The 20,376-nt window shown below is 47.3% G+C and overlaps 1 protein-coding gene across 2 annotated transcripts in view; it reads left to right on the top strand.

The window, feature by feature from the left end:
* Positions 1-20,376, top strand: part of SRRM3 (serine/arginine repetitive matrix 3) — a 327,419-nt gene that overhangs the window by 223,869 nt on the left and 83,174 nt on the right. For both annotated transcript variants that reach the window (XM_069226720.1, XM_069226719.1), the window contains one exon: positions 10,512-10,580. In XM_069226720.1, coding sequence (XP_069082821.1) covers positions 10,512-10,580 — 69 coding nt within the window. The remainder of the gene's footprint in view (positions 1-10,511; positions 10,581-20,376) is intronic.

Raw genomic sequence — 20,376 nt, 5'->3', positions numbered from 1 at the left:
AACCTGTATTGACCCCACCCTGGGTAGGGCGCTCTCGAAAGGGCCGATAAGTGATAGGCAAACCGCTCGCCGTAAAAATGGTCTTGCCAAATTTTGCCGGCCCATCGTATGTTGCCACAAATCTGCATCAATTTCCCCCCATTTCACCTCAGCGTCTGCCACCATACGGGCGCGAAACTCCTCATCATATTGAACCCAAGCGTATCCTCCGTAATTGAGGTACGCCTTCCGAATAACATCCATGTACTTAAACAGTGCCACTGACCTGTCCGGAAAGCACTCACAATAAACACTTGCAAAAATAAGAAAAGCAGCTGTCCAGTTTTCAATAGTGACTGGGACCTTGGGGCATTTCGCTAATTCGTATTCTTCTTCTTTTGAGCCCTCCTTCGATCTTACTTCTCTGTGCAACAACTTTAGCATTTCAACATACTCCCCTTTCCATATCTTTTCCTTAGTAGCAAGCATAAGATGAGCCCCAAGGGGCTTTGCCATACCCATATATGGCAGACGCTTCGGCTTCCCATCTACCTTCTCCTCGCAAGGACCGTAGTTTGACTTACCTGACTTCTCCGCCGACCCTGTACTCACCGTGTCTCCCTTATGATCCGTACCCACCCCAACATCCAATGCATATACTCCTTTATGCAAGCGCTCCCCCTACATAGCCTGCAGTAGCCTCGATCGCTACCGACACCCCGCCGGGGTACGTCTTGCCGCTCCAGCCGGTCCCAATAACGTGTCAGATACCTGCAATGACTTATGGACAGCATTAGACGCCCCCCCTTCTATTCCACCATTCCTCCTCCTTCTCCCCACGTAACGATCCCTCTTCCACACTGTCCTCGTCATAATCCAGTAAGTCATTATTGACACTCGTTTCACCTTCACTGAGCATGGTGCCCTCTAAAACCCTTGCCTTCTTTATACCTGTCCCTGCTCCTGCCGCGTGAAGTAACAGCAGCTGGAGGCCCTCCACAACCTTCCTAACCGTGCTGTTGAGCCAGGCCGCTTACCGTCAGGTGCTATACCACCGGCGGGCGCAAAACCCAGTCTGGTGTGCTGCCCTTTCAAGTTAAACTTGGCCCCCGCCTTCTCCTGTTCCTGCGTCCAAGTGAGTGCCATCCAGCCGGCCGCACTGGGCCCCACCTTCTCTTCTTCCCAGGGTTTCCGGGCCGCCACAAGCCCGCCTGAGTTACCTTTAACGCCCGATTCTGATCCTGCCAAAAAAGGCCCGGTGTGCTGGTGAGCAGAGGACCGAAAACCTGACCTTGCCCCTGCTGCTGCACCTCCCCCTCCTCCTCCCAACAATCCTCCCACTCATCCTCTGACCTGTGTTCCCACCCTGTAACCCATGTTTCCTCGCCCTCCTGCCTTCCATAAGTGCAGCGCGGGGGCGCACCCTCAATGTTATCCCGTCTTCGTCAACCTCCTGCTCCACTTCCTCCTCGCTCCATTCTAAAATTGGTCCTGACCCCTTCACCCCTCCTGACTTCACAAACTCTGGCACCTCAAATGTTAACCCCACTCCCTCCCCACGCCAAAAGCTTCCTGCTCTCCTCCCATTTCCCCCCCACTGTCAGCCTGATTAGATGCACCCTCTTTCCCTGTCTTTACTCCCTTTGTTTGTACTGTGCTATCCCCCAGCCTCAAGCTCTCCTCTCTGCCCGCCCCCATAACCTCACCTTCCCTGTCCCCAAAAACTTTACCCTGCCGCACTAGTCCTTTCTTGCCTCCCCAGGCCCTCCCTCCGTCTCTGCTCCCGAAGCGCTGTGCAGCCGCGTTCCCTGAGGCCCCACAATCAGCCCCTGCCCCTCCTCCTGCCTGCACTACTGCACTCCGCACGGTCTGCTGTGTCTCTAAGGAGGATGGCTGAGCCGGCACCTCAGGACTCCCCCTCTGGGCGGTGCCAGCAACACCCATACGCTGCCCCCGCCCTTTCATTAAAGACCTCACCTGCTGATCCTCCAGTCTTCGCTTGCCACGCGGGATCGAGCAGGCCGCCACTGCTGCCACCACCCCGCTCGCCGCCCGTCTCACTGGGCGGGTGCTCCTGAATACACCGTCCGCTAACAAATCTTGGCGCCCGGCCTCCCGCAGGAGCTAAAGCGCCTGAGACACCCGCACGTCCACAGCTCCGCTTCGACACCTCGGTGGTTCACATAAGTAATGAGAATGCGCCATATAAGTAGCACACTGCAAATATTCTCTCCTTCTGCACTGCTAATACCAACAACGTTAAGGAAATCCACTATTGTACCACGCTACTCAACTATACGCTCGGAAAAAACGGCTGCTCACCAGCCACCTTGTCACCTGACAAAATGGTGACCGTTATAAAATGGCCCCCTTTTATATAGACCGCCCTTTACTCCCAAAAATGCCCAAAAAAGCGCCCAAAAACGGCGCCAGTGGGCTGTACCACCCTCCACAAACTTGCCGGGAGGGGAGACCTCATGAATTCGGCAATCCCCCCCGGGCACCCTTTGCTCGGACACTGACAGTACACCACTGGCTGTTCATAGTAACGCCGATCGAGAAATGTACTGCGGGTCTTACCCTTGGTCCTGGTTATTTATTTCTACATTCCTGATCCAGCTACACTCTCTCCAACCGTCCTGTACTCTTTTGATAAATTATTTTTCATGGATTAGAGATTTTAAGCTTCCCAACGTTAATTTAAATGAAGAATTATGATTGTTACTATATTCTTTTGTTACTGTTTCCTAATTACCCTTCTTCCTTTCTTACTGTGTGGCACACACTTGCTTCTGATGCCAGATGCATGCACCCTTGAGTATATTGTTTAATATCGCCTGGATACCCTCACGGGGGACAAGCAGCGCTGTACAAATCCACCGTACAACACATTATATTACTGAGCGGATTCTCACCCGACATCTGCATGCTGCCCATGTGTTTCATTTTTGCCCTGGGCTTGAGTAGGTAACCTTTTTAGAAAATTTCCCTACACTACCTGAAATGCAGGCTCTGGTATTATTTCATCCTGAGGAGACCCTGAGATTCAATGTAGCACTGAAATGTCGTTGACATGATACAAATAAACCACACGTATACAAGCAGCTGCAGGCCTGTGTTAATGGACTGGAAAAAACTTTTACAGTTGTTTGTATACCAACAACACCACCTTATGATTTTTGCCCTATTGTTTCCCCAAGTTTCGAAGTGGGGTTCTTGCAAAGGGTCACTTCACGTCACTCTGATGCATGCTTAGGAAAGAGGTTGTGGTTTATGTTGTAATAAACAACTGTGCTGGACTAGAAGATGTGAAATATACATGCATCATACCATTTACAGTAACTTCGATGTTCTATTTACGTATCTTTCTTTTGAATGAGTTAAAGCAGCTGTAAATACAAAAAGACATGTTTTTAAAGTTTGGCTGGCTGCCCACCCAACCCACAAGTGAAGCAGAGGCCCCACCTCCAGTGTTATTGCAGAGGATCCCTGCAGTTCCGTCAGAGCCGGTTTTGGTGAAAGCTTTCCCACGGAATTTCATCATAACAGTAATGCCTGCTGACCACCGATGGCAAGGCCGGCGATCGGACGTAAACCCAGAGAGGGAGTGGTTGTTTCTGCAAAACAAGAAATCCATGGTCCTGAAATACAGGGAGTTTATTCCCTGAGCCTTGGGGCTATTGGTCGCTTTTCCTGCCTTGCATGGTGGTTTTAGGAAGACAACTATGTGCCACAGGGAGGGCCATCTGAAGCACAGACAGCACTGCCCATTGCTAGATGTGCCACTGTTCAGAGGTCCCGGATGGCAGAGCAGCTAAGCCTCCTCTGCGAGAAACCTAGCATTCCACTCACCTATAAACTTTGTGGGGTAGGACTTCTGCCAGTTTACACAAGGATCCTGCTCTGATAAATCCTAAATGAGCCTCGAAGTACTTATTGGCCCTCAAGACAAGTACATCTGAAGGACTTGACGTCTGTGGCTGCTCGGATCATCAATGGTGTAGCAATGGTGCCAGAGACCCTAATGCTAGCAAAGAAGATGGACCCTCCATCCTCTTGTTTGGTAGTACAAGAACAGCTACAGCTGTAACCCTCAGCTTTGCTGCTGCTGCTCTTTAGATAGCTACACTCCTCCGAGAAATCACAAACACACACGAAGCACGTACACTAGAGGCCATCTCCAAACTTAAAGACAGTACAAAGCACACAACTGTAGTGAAGAATGCTGATGACCTCATAGGCAGGTTCTGGCATTGGTTGTAGGGCCTTCCATAATCAGGTGCTGTAGTTAAGGCAGTTCTCTAGGCCGGTGCAAAGCAGGATGCCTTCACCCGATCACTGTCACAAATAAAATCCTAAGCAAAGCTGACAAGAAATTCAAGAAACACTGTCACCTAAACAGGCTGCACTCCAAGAATCTAAACGGGCAACTTGGGAGCTACTGGTAGCTCACCGGTACCATGGAATCAGCTACCGGAAGTGCAGCTCAGCGCAGTACTTATTCCAGAGGGTCTACTACAGCCACACTGAGGAAGGCCACTTTGCAGGAAAAGGACAAGATTTTCTTACCCTAAAATGGAAAGTGCATATTTGATAGAAAACCTTGTATTCTGAGACACTAACGTGCTCGTGTTTGGAAACATAATGACTGATAAGCACAAACATATTAAGCTGTTCTTTGAATGACTGTACGTACTGAGTTGTGGAGATTTATAGATGTTTTTATTTCCCTATTGCCAGTGGGCATTAACTGCTGAGGCAGTTGTGTCATTAGGCATGTGGAGATATTTTATTTTGAGAAATGTTTTCCTGACATTGCAGGTAGTACCCCTGTCTTATGCGTTGGGTGGTTGATGTTCTACTACAATACTGAATTTTAAATATTGCCCAGGCACTATATTGTATTCAGAATATAGACTACCACAATATCATGAAAGTATTAGAAGGTTAGTGTAGTTGTAGTTCTGTTCTTAACTCCTCACCTGTTTATCTAGAAGAAACTTATATCTTCTAGGTAAGTGGATGTTGAGCTTAGAACAGTAAATGTATATGTACCTTAATCATATTGTGTTAGTCAATATTCTAGATATGATATTTTGGTATGACTCAATAATGTGACGTACATCTGGGTAGCCACTACCAGTAATTTGGATGTTGTCACCACTGTGATTGATACTGATGTGATCACTACTGCAACAACTGTTAAAGGCATTTGTAGCTCATTACTATTTCCATCCATCAAAAGTAGCTCTTGTTATAGAAAAGGTTAGAAACCCTTGCTGTAAATAACAGTATTTATAAAGCAGGCACATACTAAGTATTTCCTTATTTCTAAGCATTACGGTGAACGCAAGGCCTCACTGCGAATCTAAATGTGTAGCACTGAACATAGATACCCAGAGTCAAAACTGCTGTGCAGGATGGCCTAAAATAACATTGAGGTGATTCATAAAGCAACTGGTAAAGGGTTCATCAACCATCCAGGAAACAGTTTGCATGGATGACCTAAGCAAAGTATACAAAATGTGCCCAAAGGAGCTGAAAATGCCATTCGAAGCACCAGCAAAACAGTCAATACTGACACAAACATAGCATGACATAGTACAACATAGACAACACTAAGCTGCGCAAGGCAGATGTTTCTGCATCCCTGCCACCATACCACCACTTACGAAATAGCAAAGGAAGTATCAGCCCACAGAGAGAAAATGAAGGAAAAGAGGTTCTGTGATAAATGATATCAAATGCATCTGACCTAAGAAAAGCAGCCTCACAGGAGACTACTAAAAACCACAAAATGTAGCTTCATGAGTCGACCAAAGACCACCAAAAAGCAGCCTCACATGGTTCTACTAAAGACCACCAAAAAGCAGCCTCACGAGTTCTGCCAAAGACCAGCAAAAAGCAGCCTCACAGGGTTCTACCAAAGACCACCAAAAAGCAGCCTCAGGAGTTCTGCCAAAGACCAGCAAAAAGCAGCCTAACAGGAGTCTACCAAAGACCACCAAAAGTGGAGTCTTACAGAAGTCTTCCAAAGACCACCAGCAATACAGCCTCACAGAAGTCTAGCAAAGACCACCAAAAAACGCCACTTCTACTCTCTGGTCCCTGAAATCATCTTCCAGTTGAATGACTCATAGAGTGGAGGCTGCCTCAGAGAACCAGAAGGGGAAGGAGTAGAGAGAAGGTAAAGAGAGAGAGGAGAAAGGAAAAGGGGATGTCCCGAGAAGCCAGAAAGGAGAGAGGAGATTGAAGAGGGAGGCAGTGGGGCCGGGGTGGGAAGCGAGGCTGGAAGGGGGGGTTGTCAATGGGCAGAGGAGTGCGAAGCAAAGACCAGAGCGGACGCAGCTCACGGGAAGACCGAGTGAGAGCCGAGACTGGGAGAGACAGAGTGGGAGAGGCAAGCACGACAGCAAGAGACGGGAGAGTGAGGGCGGAGGTGCGACAGGGTTTAGAGATACACAAGATGAGGTGGGACGGGGGTGGTGGGTGGGGGCAGAAACCGGTGAGGAAAGAGGCAATGAAGGAGCAGAAGACAAGATGGGAGGGGCGAGGGAGGGGAGAAAATGGTCGATGATGGAGGGGCAGGGGGGTGGGAAAGGGTGTCAAGAATAACAAGACAAGAGTAGGCAGATGGGACGCGTCGCTGGATAGACATCTTTGTAATGAAGAGAAACCTCTAAAGCGAGTGTCAACGTCTGAAATGTCCCCGTTCACCTCCTTTGACGCCCTCCTTCCCCAGGACAGACAAGCGGAATCTCTACTCTTGAAAAAAACCTAAAATCGAAACTTTACAGTTCTTAGTTGAAGGGTATTTGTCTCACTTTCAGGGGGTTTGACGCATTCAGAATCATTATATTGGAGTTTACGGCGCTTAGAAAGGGCAGAAGTGCAATATGACGTCATATGACAGTCTTTGAGCCCTAGCACGTATTTTTTTTTTTAATTACTGCTCTTGAGTGAGTTTTTTTAAGGAAGTTGTGCTAGAAAAATAGACTGTTTTACGACTATGTTTTCAAAGACTTCCTGGGGAGGGTAAGTCCTAAATAACTCATGAAGGGCAATGACCACCGGATGCTTTACAAAATTATTGGCACATTTCATTGGTGCCTCTTCAGAACCGCTGTGGACAGTTCAGGGGGCAGTCCAAGCTGGTGCTGTAGACGGCACCCTCCTGCGGGGGGAAAAACTTGTGAAATTCACGAATTTCGCTTTAGACAAAATTCATGAAATATTTTGAAATTCCTGCAATTTCACACCACATAGCTTTGCATATTTTTCACTGGAGACTAGTTCGCACAGAAAATGTCTTGCCGACATGTTGCGCCAGTCTCTCACTGGTGTCTTGTGATGTGGTACGGTGATGTGTGCCCTCACGTGAAGAAAGTCACACAAAATACCGCCAGACCCCCTTTACATGCTAAAAGCATCATTGTGAGTATTGTTTAGGAATTTTGAAAAAAATCATGAAATTTCGTGAAAGAAAAATTATGCACTAGCCTGAAGGGCATCTCCCCTGTCCTCGGGCAGTTTATCTGTTCTAGCTGACACCTCAGCCAGCACCCATTTCCAGCCGTACACAAAAAACCTGAGAAGCCACGTACTCATTGAACCAGAGCACTTGAGGCTTCATCAGTAGATAGCAAAGCATACAGTGGATGCTGGGAATTGTAGTTCCACTTATGAAATTGAACGTCCCAGTATTCAAATTACTATTGGCTAGAAATTGGAGGGTGTACATTATCGTCATAGTATGGACTTAATTCAGCTGTCAGCCAGGTAAATACCTTCACAGTTGCTCAGCACTCCCCAGTGTGCAGATGTGACAAAAAGAGGGATCCCCGAAAGAAAATCAGGCTAGGTACAGCTGAAGCTAGTCACTTGATTGGAGGGTGAAGTCCTTTTGTAAAGGGGTGCTTGGGTGGCACATACTCAAGGGGTGGCACATACTTTATGCTGCATCATTACTCCATGTCATCAAGGACCACATGTTCCAGTCCTGGGATTTCTTTTTCCAAATGAACATATTCAAGTGTGTTACAGCAATAGATGTAAGTGAATAAACAAGGATGCATCTCCCAGAATGCACCAGGTTCTTAATGGGGAGCCCAGGACTGAAACATGTTGATATAGGGGGTCATTTGGTAACTAAACATGCATTCAAGGGAAATGCATCGATCTAGCTACACTTTTACCCCCCCCCCTTTATTTGAGTGACATTAAATCTAGTCGACATTTCTGGTAAATTGGAATCAGCTACAGGAATTTCAGAGTACGCGGAAGAAATGCAGGAATTCCATGACATCACTATTGCGCAGAGAGGCTCGTCATAGCTACGCCTGACCTCAAAGAAGAGCCCCAGACCAAGGACATACACAAAATGTTCTGCTTCTTGTTCCTCTAAATCCAAATCCGGTTGCTGGCCTTTATATCTGCCCAGAGCTTATTTCAGGTCTGACACTTACAGCCATGGTGTGGAATAAATTCTGTGCATCCTGAGGTGTTCACCCAGTGCCAGGGTCTGCATCCCCTCCTCCGCCGTGCTTCCTCATCCATCCACACTTTGGGCCTTCCTGGCTCATGGAAAGGAGACTTTACCAACAGGCAGGGATAAGCAGTTCAGTTTGTATGTACTGATATATAATATATGTAATACAGAATTTCACTAGTGCTTTCACGGGGCACATTCACGAGATGGCACGATAAATACAAGCACTGCAGTATAGTGATGAGGCAAACAATAGAATAAAAAGAACCAATCGAAAAGCATGGTAAATAGAGGGAAAGACAATCATAAATTGCTCCAACAACAAATATGAAGCATTCTTAATAAATGTGTTTGGTGAGGAAGGACACAGTGTCACTGACCACAAACCTTTTTGACCACAAACCTTTCCAAAGGATGTGGGGAAAGCGCCAGTAGAAAGACATGTTGATGAAACTGACCAATGTTGCAGTCGCCTATGGTCTTGGGCCATAAAGGAGTATAACCAATGAGAAGCGAGGCTGCTGTAGCCACCCTAGCATGGACCTTAATGCCAGACCAGGGAGATCCAGTGAAAAGCCAAAGGTGATCCGAAGAGGCCCCAAAAGAGTCAAGAGAGACCCCAGAACCTGGCATGAGTGTTACACAAAATCCCCTCTTATTACCTAGAGGTCAAATCATGTGATTAGAACAAGGCACACAATCAAACCACACCGCGCAACCAGGAAGTGGCAAGCAGCAATAAAGAGCGGAGGGAAGGTCAATCTAAATGGAACCAGAGGCAGGGACACAGGTCTCACTCTCCACCATGTGGGCACATATGAAGTCTACCTAATTATACACTGTTATCAGGCTCCTACCCCCTATGTACAGAGCAGCTGCTTCACTTATTTGACACACTGCCTGCGTGTAGGACTATACAGTCTAGCCTGTGTTTCTTTAGTATTGTGTTTATTTCTGTAGTTTGAACACGTGGGTGCCTGTGTACTGGAGCAGCTTATACACTCTTAGGTTCAATATGCGCGTACCTCAAGATTGTTTGTCCAATGTTGTGCTCACTGTGCTATATCTAATCACGATATTCCTAGGCCTAAGCTTTATCGCTTTGTAACTTGAGTCAACTTAAGTCATGGGTCCCCTGTCTTTGTCTAAAACGAAGGCCCTCATTACGATCTCGGCAGTTAAAACCACAGAGATCCGCGCTGATGATCAATAGATGACCGCCAGCACGACTACCCCCTGCCATCCGTATAATGTTTTCCCCACTGGGCCGGCGGGGAAAAGGGCTGTAACATTGACAGCGGCTCCAAATGGAGCTGCGGCCAATGTTGGTGGGCGGCGGGTGCAGCTGCACCCGTCGCGCAGATCACTGCCCGACCTGCGCAATGTGGCACTGCACAGGGGCCCCTGCACTGCCCATGCCAGATGCATGCCCAGGCCAGATGCATGGGCAGTGCAGGGGCCCCCATGGGGGCCGCAGAGCACCGCTTCCGCCAGCCTTTCCCTGTGTTCATTATATGGCGGTTCAGACCGCCATGCCGGTGGCGGTCTTTGCACCCGCCGCCGGCATGGCGGTCTGAACCGCCGGGGTTCATAATGACCCCCTAAGTCTCTAATTTTTGTGTGTTAATTCCCTATTTTTAATTGGCTTCACCAAACCATCACTTTTACATTTGATTCCAAAACAATTACAACTTGCCTAAGCAACATTACTAAAATGTAAAACAATTAAGCCCACGATTCAAATTTGTTTGATTGCCCTATGGTAATATTTTCCCCATTTTCCTTCTGCTATTTCCAGTTCTGAGCAGTGCTGGCGTGTTAAAAAGTAGGGGTTAAAAGATTAGGATATATATAGATGTACTACGCATCCATTCACACTCACTCATCATTGTGCCATACTACCAGTGCCACAGACTTTGATTCATATCCTAAATGCCAACTTGTAAATGCTTCACAAAGTTTGTTCCAGTCTTCATCTGTGCTTTGCGAATGCCTCAGCTTTGAATCCTTCAGCAAACGAACATCTGTTCCTTCTTCCCGTCAGGTGTGACAGTTCTTCACCAATCCGGAAAGACAAGAAAAAGAAGAGCGGGAAAAAGCACAAGAGAGACAGGTAGCATGGCACCATTCCTCCCCACACTCCACCCTACCGAGAGCCTTTTGGTACCTTTTTAACACATTTTATTGGTTGCACATATGGTTTTCTTATTTTCGGTGTGCTAAGGCTAGCAGTCATGTTCCTGGAGCTTTTCTCCTAGGACGAAATGCCAAATTTTGTTTTTCAACTGTAAAGACTGGATTCCTCTATCTCACGAGGCAGGCTGAATCCTGGTTGTTTTAACAGTAGTTTAATCTGGCACTTGCAAGTTTCAAATACTGAAAGTTATTCTCTTTATCACCCAACCACAGGTAAGGTTACAGGTGATTCAATTCTAACGGGACACTATATTCCAGCTGAGTTTCTCCTTACACAACCATGTTAAGTTAGAACTTTATTTCGCCTGACTAAATTGAGGTAAAACAGGACAAAAAGGCAATTGGTTGTTAGGATCACAAAGGGTACATGGTGTTTTTGATTATATTGAGGCATCCTGCAGGCACGCTAACCCTCTAGGCTATTTTATGTTGATTAAAACCCTTGACTGCATAGTGCACACAGATCCTTCAGCAGATGAATTAACCACCAGAGTTGCTGGATACATATATAGGTCTCTGCAGAAGGTGTCATAACCCATTACCTGCCCTACAATGCAGCCTATTTCTGACCAATTTAACTAGTTTCAACTTCCTTACTATCGCATTTTGACTTGTTGTCAATTAGTTTTTGGGCAGATTTTGTAAAAAAACAATGCATCTTTTGACTGTCATTCACTCTTGCATTGTTAGCACTACCCATTCAGGACTCATGATTCTGCACCTTTTGCCACCATCCAAAATGTATGGGTTCCTGGCTAATTATGTGTCCATTTTGAACACTGATTGAGGCAGACACCAGTAATCTAGTTGAGTCTTGAGAGCATTACCTGGTGGCGTGTGCTGTAGCCAGACCATCGACAGCCAGACAAGGGTTGTTTGGCTGATTTCCTCAGAGGTACCAGGTGCTGTTTAGTTAAATATGTCTAAAACGCAAGAACCTCCAGAAATGTTTCATTTGGGCCGTCTGTGCTGCTACAGCATCAGTTCTGTCTCAGCAGATTCCCACCTTCTCATCTGCTGCAGAGGAACCAGTCTGCACTGCAAGCGCCAATGGTTGGGAGGAAAACATGGTCGGTAGCCTTTGGTGACTACTAACACAACCCATCAGAGAAAGGAGTCCTCTCTTCAAAGGGCACGGCTCCTGTACTAGACCAGTGTTGCCTCCAGGTGTCCCAGAAAGTAAAACCAAAAATATGGCAATCTTTTGGGCTACAACAGTATTGAATCTAGAAGTAGAGCAACTTCCCTGAACTGACTGCATGAGCAGAGTAAAACTGTACCCTCAAAGAAGAATGTTATGAAAAAGAGACAGAATATGAAATTTGCAATGCAAGTGATGAACTCAAGAGACAAACACAGCAAAATATTTCATAGAATACAATTTTGACAAAGGGCCAGTACTTTTGTGTGTTCACATCTTTACTTTGTGAAGAACAAAAGCCAAAACTTGAACAAAAAGCATAAATTTTGTTAGCAAAGTAAATACATCAAACAACACATAGGGCCTCATTACGACCCTGGTAGTCTAATGACCGCCAGGGTCGCAGTGGTGGTTGGACCACCGCCAATGCTGCAGTCCTGCTGCCACATTATGACCGCGGCAGTAGCACCGTGGTCGGACCACCGGCACCACCAGTTTTCATCCACACAATGGTCTGGCAGTGCTGGTGGTCCTAATCCGCCAGGGCAGCGCTGCAAGCAGTGCTGCCCAGGGGATTACGACCCTCTTCTCCGCCAGCGGTTTAATGGACGGTAGCACCATCATGAAAGGCTGGTGGAGACAGGGTGCCTGGGGCACCCTGCACTGCCCATGCACTTGGCATGGGCAGTGCAGGGGCCCCCCTAGCCTGCCGAGTGCTGGTGCACCCTACGCACTACAGCATTGCCGCAGGAGACAATGCTGTAGGCCGTTTCCTGCTGGGCCAGTGGGCGGAAACTGAGTTTCCACCTGCTGACACAGCGGGAAACTCGTAATGGCCCCAGCAGGGAGGCTATCACACTGGCTGCAATCTACCCCTTGGAACTTCGGCGGACGGGCTATTCCATCCACCGAAGTTGTAATGAGGAAACATAATGACTATTTTACGAACTATGTCATACTGCATCTGTATACGAACAAAAGGACCATTTGATGCCCATATCACCAAAAGCTAATGGTCACAAATATACAATATAACCACCAGCAAAATGCCACAGCCTTAATGGCCAGCCCAATGGCAAACAATGAAAACCAAATGAAAGTCAGTGTCTGAAGGAGGCTGCTTACATATTGTACATTTTTGAAGAAATTATGACCTGACATCTTACAGAATGCTAAATCTGCCTGTAGCCCGACCTAGTAAAGAGACACTGTATTAGTAATAAAGGTGGTGTGGGCGAAGGGGATACGTTGAGTAAGGAATGTGGGGGCTATGGAGAGAGTTTGAGAGGTGCAGAGGAGGGTGTATGCAGAAGTGTTAGGGAGGCAATGTGAATGTAGTGGGATGTGGTAGTTAGTGAGGAGTAGAAGGGTGCGATGTCAGATGCTTTCTATAGATATGGTGAGACCAGTGCTTAATTTGAGCTGGTGGTTTCCAGTGTGGGGCATCAGCACTTATTTTTCTACCTGAAGCATTTACTGTGAGCTGAAGACACATATTGGAAAGACGGAGCAAAGAAAGATGGAAAAGCGACAAACAGAGAGAAAGCAGAAAGCTGCAAGAGTGAGCTGAAGGGGCAGGGAGTGGAAGTAAATTGATTAAAGAGGCCAACTTGGCTTTAGGATTAGCTGCGTCAATATTTCGCACACTTAATTGCAGCAGCTTCGTGTTTCAGAGAAGAGCTTTGAGCACCAGCACGTTTTTATTTATAAATTAAGCACTGGGCGAGATATGAGTGAGTTAATTAGTAAGTGTACCATTATATAATGCTTTGTAATCAGTGATTGCTCTCTAAGCGCTTAATGGGATAAGATATCTACAAAAGCATACCATACAATAAAAGGGGTCACTCGAGGTTCCCTACTCCTGCGGCAAACTGCTCAACATCCTAACCCAAAAACATAATAGCTGCGTTGTAATGTCAGTGACGTACCCCAAAAATCATTTGTTGATCTTAAATATCAGTGGCGGGTGAGTAAACAAGGTTTGGGAAAGTAGATTGTACCAGTAATATTCCTCAAAGTTTGACAGGATATAAAGGCTATTTTGTAAGAGAGGGAGATTGTCGGTTCTTTGTAAGTGAATTTCTGAGAGTGTTAGTGCATCTCATGCATTCCAAGGAGTATATGGGGCCGGGACGCTGACCAAAGTCTAATGGGGTACTTTCCGAAGCTCACTTTACAAAACATTAGTACACATTAGTTTATTTTAAAGAACACTGGCCCTAAAAACGTTATCAAACCACGAGAAGATGTAAAAACCCCTTTACAGTGAGGACATGGATAGTCATATCCCAAAGCGCACTCAGCGGGGTTGCGCCCTCCAACACGAGGCCAGTTCTTTCCCAGTGTAAGGTAAAGTGAGGGATGGCCTTGGGATGCCCCCTGGTGGTGGTGCCAAATTAGGGAAAAAGGTCTGGAAGAAAACAGCCTTTTCGGTTGCGTGTGATTTTGACAAAAATCAAAACGAAGAAAACAGTTCTGACAAATTTATCTTATCAAACCATTGTTGAAAATTTTCTCTTTTAGAATGGCTTTAACCAGGCTGATGAAACCAACCAGCTGGGTGATTGCAGGAGTGATTTCTCACCGTCATCGTTGACCTTCACCCCTCTGTCTTCCCCTCTTGTGTCTTTAATGCCCCTAGTGCTGCCCCCTCCCGTGTCCCCCTTTCTTTTTCCTGATTACTTTCCATTCCCCACATATGCTTCCCTATCCTCAGCACCCTCACCCTTCCCTTCCCTTCCCGCCTGTGTCACCATCCTCTTCTTTTTCACTTTTTGACTCCTGGGTTGTAGTAGGCATAGAAAAATGCGGCAACCCCCTTTTTTGCACTAATAAACGATTGCCCCTTCCTTCTAAACTTTTTTTATTGCATCAGTTTAACTTTTCTCCAGAAGGAAGTTTTTTGCCCCGGTTTCGTCAGATTGACTTTCTTCATTTTTGGTTACTGTCAAAATGACGATATACCATGTTTTTCAGTGCAAAAGGCGACCTCCACCTTAGGGATATCTGTGATTTTAAAATTACAGTTAGTACTAGGGAGGGATATTTGATATCCAGGGTGTATATTATTTACAATAGGTGATACCTTATAGTATATACATACTATTCATAACTCCACATCCACTCACTTAGACACACCTTGTGATGCAGCGATGAGGCTGATAGACGGAATGTCATATTTTTGTAGGTTATTTCAACCGAGATGTCGTGATAGAACTGAAGGCTTGTCGGCATCACCTATAGACTCTGAGGCCTCCATCACGAGCGGCCCAGTGTCAAAGGGATAGTTCTTGCACCTGACAAAGCCTGACACTGAAGTGCTTGAAATTTATCAGGTGCAAAAATTACCATTTGAGTTTTGCCCTCAAAATTGATTCTCATACGGATTTTGGTGCTTAGTCTGAGACATTTTAAGGCACTGGCGACGTGAGCAATCGCCGAGGGACCCCATCTTTTCAGAGGCACCTGGTAAAATGACCTTTCACTGTCTCTATCTTTGACGACTTCTCTCTGCCTACCTCTAGCTCTGTCTTTCTCTACTCAGTGAGATTCTGCGGATTTCTGGGCCCCTAATATAGATGTAATTCAATATTGCTTGACAGTTTATAAATGTAAAATGGGCAATAAAATTCAAAGTTGTTCCAAACATAGGGCCCGAAAACGTGTCTTTAAGACATCCTTAATGTTAGACCTGACATGCCTTAGGGTGGTCACCCCTAACTTTTTGCCTGCCTCCCTCCACTTTTTGGACCCTGTTTTGCTGGCTTTTAGACTCTGCGCACTTTACCACTGCTAACCAGTGCTAAAGTGCATATGCTCTCTTCCTTTTTAAACACGGTAACCCTGGCTCATACCTGATTGGACTATTTAATCTACTTATAAGTCCCTAGTAATGTGCACTACATGTGCCTAGGGCCTGTAGATTAAATGCTACTAGTGGACCTGCAGCACTGGTTGTGCCACCCACTTAAGTAGCCCCCTTAACCTTGTCTCAGGCTTGCCATTGCAAGGCCTGTGTGTGCAGTTTCACTGCCACCTCGACTTGGCATTTAAAAGTACTCGCCAAGCCTAGAACTCCCCTTTTTCTACATATAAGTCACCCTTAATGTGGGCCCTAGGTAACCCCTAGGGCAGGGTGCTGTGAAGGTAAAAGGCAGGACATGTACTTGTGTAGTTATATGTCCTGGTAGTGTAAAACTCCTAAATTCGTTTTTACACTACTGTGAGACATGCTCCCTTCATAGGCTAACATTGGGGCTGCCCTCATACACTGTTGAAGTGGCAGCTGCTGATCAGAAAGGAGCAGGAAGGTCATATTTAGTATGGCCAAAATGGTAATACAAAATCCTGCTGACTGGTGAAGTCGGATTTAATATTACTATTCTAGAAATGCCACTTTTAGAAAGTGAGCATTTCTTTGCACTTAAATCTTTCTGTGCCTTACAATCCACGTCTGGCTGGGCTTGGTTGACAGCTCCTTGTGCATTCACTCAGACACACCCCAAACACAGGGTACTCAGCCTCACTTGCATACATCTGCATTTTGAATGGGTCTTCCTGGGCTGGGAGGGTGGAGGGCCTGCTCTCACACAAAGGACTGCCACACCCCCTACTGGGACCCTGGCAGACCGGATTGAACTGAAAGGGGACCTGGTGCACTTCTTAGCCACTCTTTGAAGTCTCCCCCACTTCAAAGGCACATTTGGGTATAAAACAGGGCCTCTGCCCTACCTCATCAGACACTTGCTGGAGAAGAAACCTGAACCAGAAACTACATCCTGCCAAGAAGAACTGCCTGGCTTCTCAAAGGACTCACCTGTCTGTTTTCTACAAAGGACTGCTGCCTTGCTGTTGCCCTGCTGCCTTGCTGAACTCTTGTCTGGCTGTGAAAGTGCTCTCCAAGGGCTTGGATAGAGCTTGCCTCCTGTTCCTTGAAGTCTCAGGGCCAAAAAGACTTCTCTCTTTTACTTGGACGCTCCGTGCGCCAAAAATTTCGACGCACAACTTGTTTCGCGGCGAGAAAAACGCCGCACTCCGACGCTGATCAACGCGACGCTTTGGGGACGATCGAAGATCCGACGCACGGCCTCGCAAGGACAACGCCGCCCGACCTCTAGAGGAGAAATCGACGTGACGCCTGCCGTGAGATCGTAATTTCAACGCGCAGCCCCGCAGATCGAAGTCTAGAGGAGAAATCGACGCGACGCCTGCCGTGAGATCGTAATTTTGACGCGCAGCCCCGCAGACCGACGCGCAGCCGGAGAACAAGCAGGAAAATCCACGCACAGACCCGGGACATCTGGTAATCCCCGCGATCCACAGAAAGAGACTGTCCACGCGCCGGAAAACGACGCCGACTTCCCCGCGTGAAAAATAACGACGCAAGTCCGTGTGTGCTGAGGAGAAATCGACGCACACACCAGTTTTCCACGCACCTCTTCTCCTGTGGCCCTCTGAGGAGATTTTCCACCAGAAACCAGGTACTTTGTGCTTGAAAGAGACTTTGTTTATATTCTAAAGACTTAAGACATTTTATATCACTTTTCCGTGATATTTCTACAAGTTTCCATTGCAACCTTATTCTTTTTGACCTGCAATTATCCTGATAAATATTATATTTTTCTAAACACTGTGTGGTGTATTTTTGTGGTGCTATATGGTGGTATTGTATGATTTATTGCACAAATACTTTACACATTGCCTTCTAAGTTAAGCCTGACTGCTCGTGCCAAGCTACCAGAGGGTGGGCACAGGATAATCTTGGATTGTGTGTGACTTACCCTGACTAGAGTGAGGGCTTTTGCTTGGACAGGGGGTAACCTGACTGCCAACCAAAAACCCCATTTCTAACATTGGTGATCAGCGGTGAGGATAGGACTTGTATTTGTGCAGTGACATACAGTAGCTAAGTATTTCACTACCTACCCACAGTTGAAGGTCAACTTGGTCTTTATCTCTTTTTGAAAACCCGATTTTTTTCCTGACAATTTTCAAAAACTAAATCCTCACTCAACATGTCTCTGACTGGGTCTCAGACAGGGGACTTTGACCTAGTCCAGTTGGATACATATACGGTCAAACAACTAAGAGGATTCTGCAGGGCACTGAGGGTACCCACCCAAGGGGCCTCCAGAAAGGAGGACTTTCAAGTGGCGCTGAGGGCCTGGGCAGAAGCCCATTTAGAGGATGATGAGGAAGAGGAGCCAGAAAATGGCACCTCAGAGGAATTTTCACTATCTGTGGATGGTGTTACCACTGCAATTGTGCCCCCTTCCAGACCAGGGAGCAGTGTCTCTATGCAAAGCCTGACCGCAGAGGAAAGGAGAGAGGAAAGGGAGTTCCAATTGCAAATGGCAAAACTGAAAATTGAGGCCAAACAAGCTGAGGCAGAAAGAACAGCCAAACAGATTGAAGCTGAAAGAACAGCCAAACAAGCAGAAGCTGAAAGAGCAGCCAAACAGGTGGAAGCTGAAAGAGCTTTGGCTGAAAAGAAACTATTGTTGGCTCATGAACTGAGTCTCAAGGAGCTGGAGATCAAGGCGAGACAGTCTGAATCCAGCAATAATGGTGGCAGCATACAGACAGGACCTGCTGGAGAAAAGAAGGTTTGTATACCCAAAAATGTGGTGCCCAGTTTTGTGGTGGGAGATGACATAGATAAATGGTTAGCTGCTTATGAAGTTGCACTAAGGGCTCATGAGGTTCCTGAAGGGCAATGGGGGGTAGCTATGTGGGGTTATGTGCCACCTTTGGGGAGGGACACACTTCTCACACTGGATCAACCTGATCAAAACACATACCCACTTCAGAAAGCCACTTTACTTGCCAAGTTTGGGCTGACCCCTGAGGGATACCGTCAGAGGTTCAGGGACAGCACCAAACAACACACACAAACATGGGTAGATTTCTTTGACTTTTCCAGTAAGGCACTGAATGGATGGGTGCGGGGCAACAAAGTAAATGACTATAAAGGGTTATATGACTTGATTCTGAGAGAGCATATGCTTAATACTACTTTTACAGAGTTGCGCCAGCACTTGGTAGATAGTAAGCTGACTGATCCCAGGAAGCTTGCTGAGGAGGCGGACCTCTGGGTTAGCACCAGAGTGTCCAAAAAGGTACCTGGGGGGGACTCACACAAAGGTGGTCAGGGTTCCCAACAGAAGAAAGAGGGGGGAGATAAACTTACAGATAAGGAACTCTCAAAAGGCCCCCAAAAGAATTCCCAGGGAGGGGGTGGCAACCATTCCTTCTCTAGATTTGGGAGGAAGCCAGGGACATTTGATAAGTCAGGGAGATCCAACCCCAAATGTACGGAGTGTTACCAGTATGGTCACTATAAAGGCGACCCCCAGTGCTCCAAAAGGGCACCGTCCACTACCGGACAGACACCTGGGATAACTAGTGTAGCGCTTGGAGGGGAGATGGACCCAGATAGCTTGGGGGAGCAAGTAGAGATTTCCCTAGTGTCCCTGGGAGAAAGAGAAATGGTGCCCAAAGCCCACATGCCCCGAAATACTTCCAAGTACAGGCAGTGGGTCACCATTAATGGGCAGAAGGTGGAGGCTCTGCGTGACACAGGAGCCAGTATGACTACTATCCAGAGTCAGCTGGTGTCCCCAGAGCAGATAGTCCCTAATACATTCCACCAGGTCATAGTCGCTGACAATCGTGAGAGTCACCTACCGGTGGCTCTGGTTCCCTTTGAGTGGGGGGGTTCTCTGGTACTCTGAAAGTAGCTGTGAGTCCTGCCATGCCTGTAGATTGTCTGTTAGGCAATGATCTTGAGCACACTGCTTGGAAAGAAGTAGAGCTCAAATCTCACCTGGAGATGTTAGGGTTACCTGAGTGTGTCTGCATGACCACCAGGTCCATGGCTGCCCGGGAAGGGAGTCAAGGGCGTCTGGAGCCTGGAAAAATGGCCCAGACAGCCGCCCAAGAGGGGGGCCCGGGGCGCGGGAAACCCGCCTCCAATGTTCCCACGGGGGTAGACGAGGTCCCTGAGGAAGAGGAGGCCCCCAAGCCAACCAGGGAGGACATAGCTGCCCTGGGTAACCTACCTGAACTTGCTGGCTGGCAAGTAGAGGGGGGGCCAACCAGGGAAGCATTCTGCAAGGCGCAGAGAGAATGCCCCACCCTTGAGGGTCTGAGGAAGCAGGCCACAGACCACGCAGCAGGTGACGCCTCTGGCGCTCACCATATTTACTGGGAGAATGATCTCCTTTACAGTGAGCGTAGAATTCCAGGTCCTGGGCCACACCGTGTGCTGGTGGTCCCCCAGTGTTACCGGAAATTCCTACTAGGCCTGGCTCACGACATTCCCCTGGCAGGACACCTGGGCCAAGACAAGACCTTTGACAGGCTTAACACCCACTTTCATGGGCCCAGAATGAGGAAAGCCTCAGATAACTTCTGCAGAGCTTGCCCCACCTGCCAGGCTAGTGGGAAGGCAGGGAAACGGCTTAAAGCTCCCCTGATCCCACTCCCAGTCGTTGGCACCCCCTTTGAAAGGGTGGGCATCGACATTGTTGGTCCCTTGGACCCCAAAACTGCCCTGGGCAACAGGTTT

This window comes from Pleurodeles waltl, chromosome 3_2 (assembly GCF_031143425.1).
Source record: "Pleurodeles waltl isolate 20211129_DDA chromosome 3_2, aPleWal1.hap1.20221129, whole genome shotgun sequence".
Lineage (NCBI taxonomy): Eukaryota > Metazoa > Chordata > Amphibia > Caudata > Salamandridae > Pleurodeles > Pleurodeles waltl.
The sequence above is the reverse complement of the archived record's forward strand: the minus strand, read 5'-3'. Positions and strand labels throughout refer to the sequence as shown.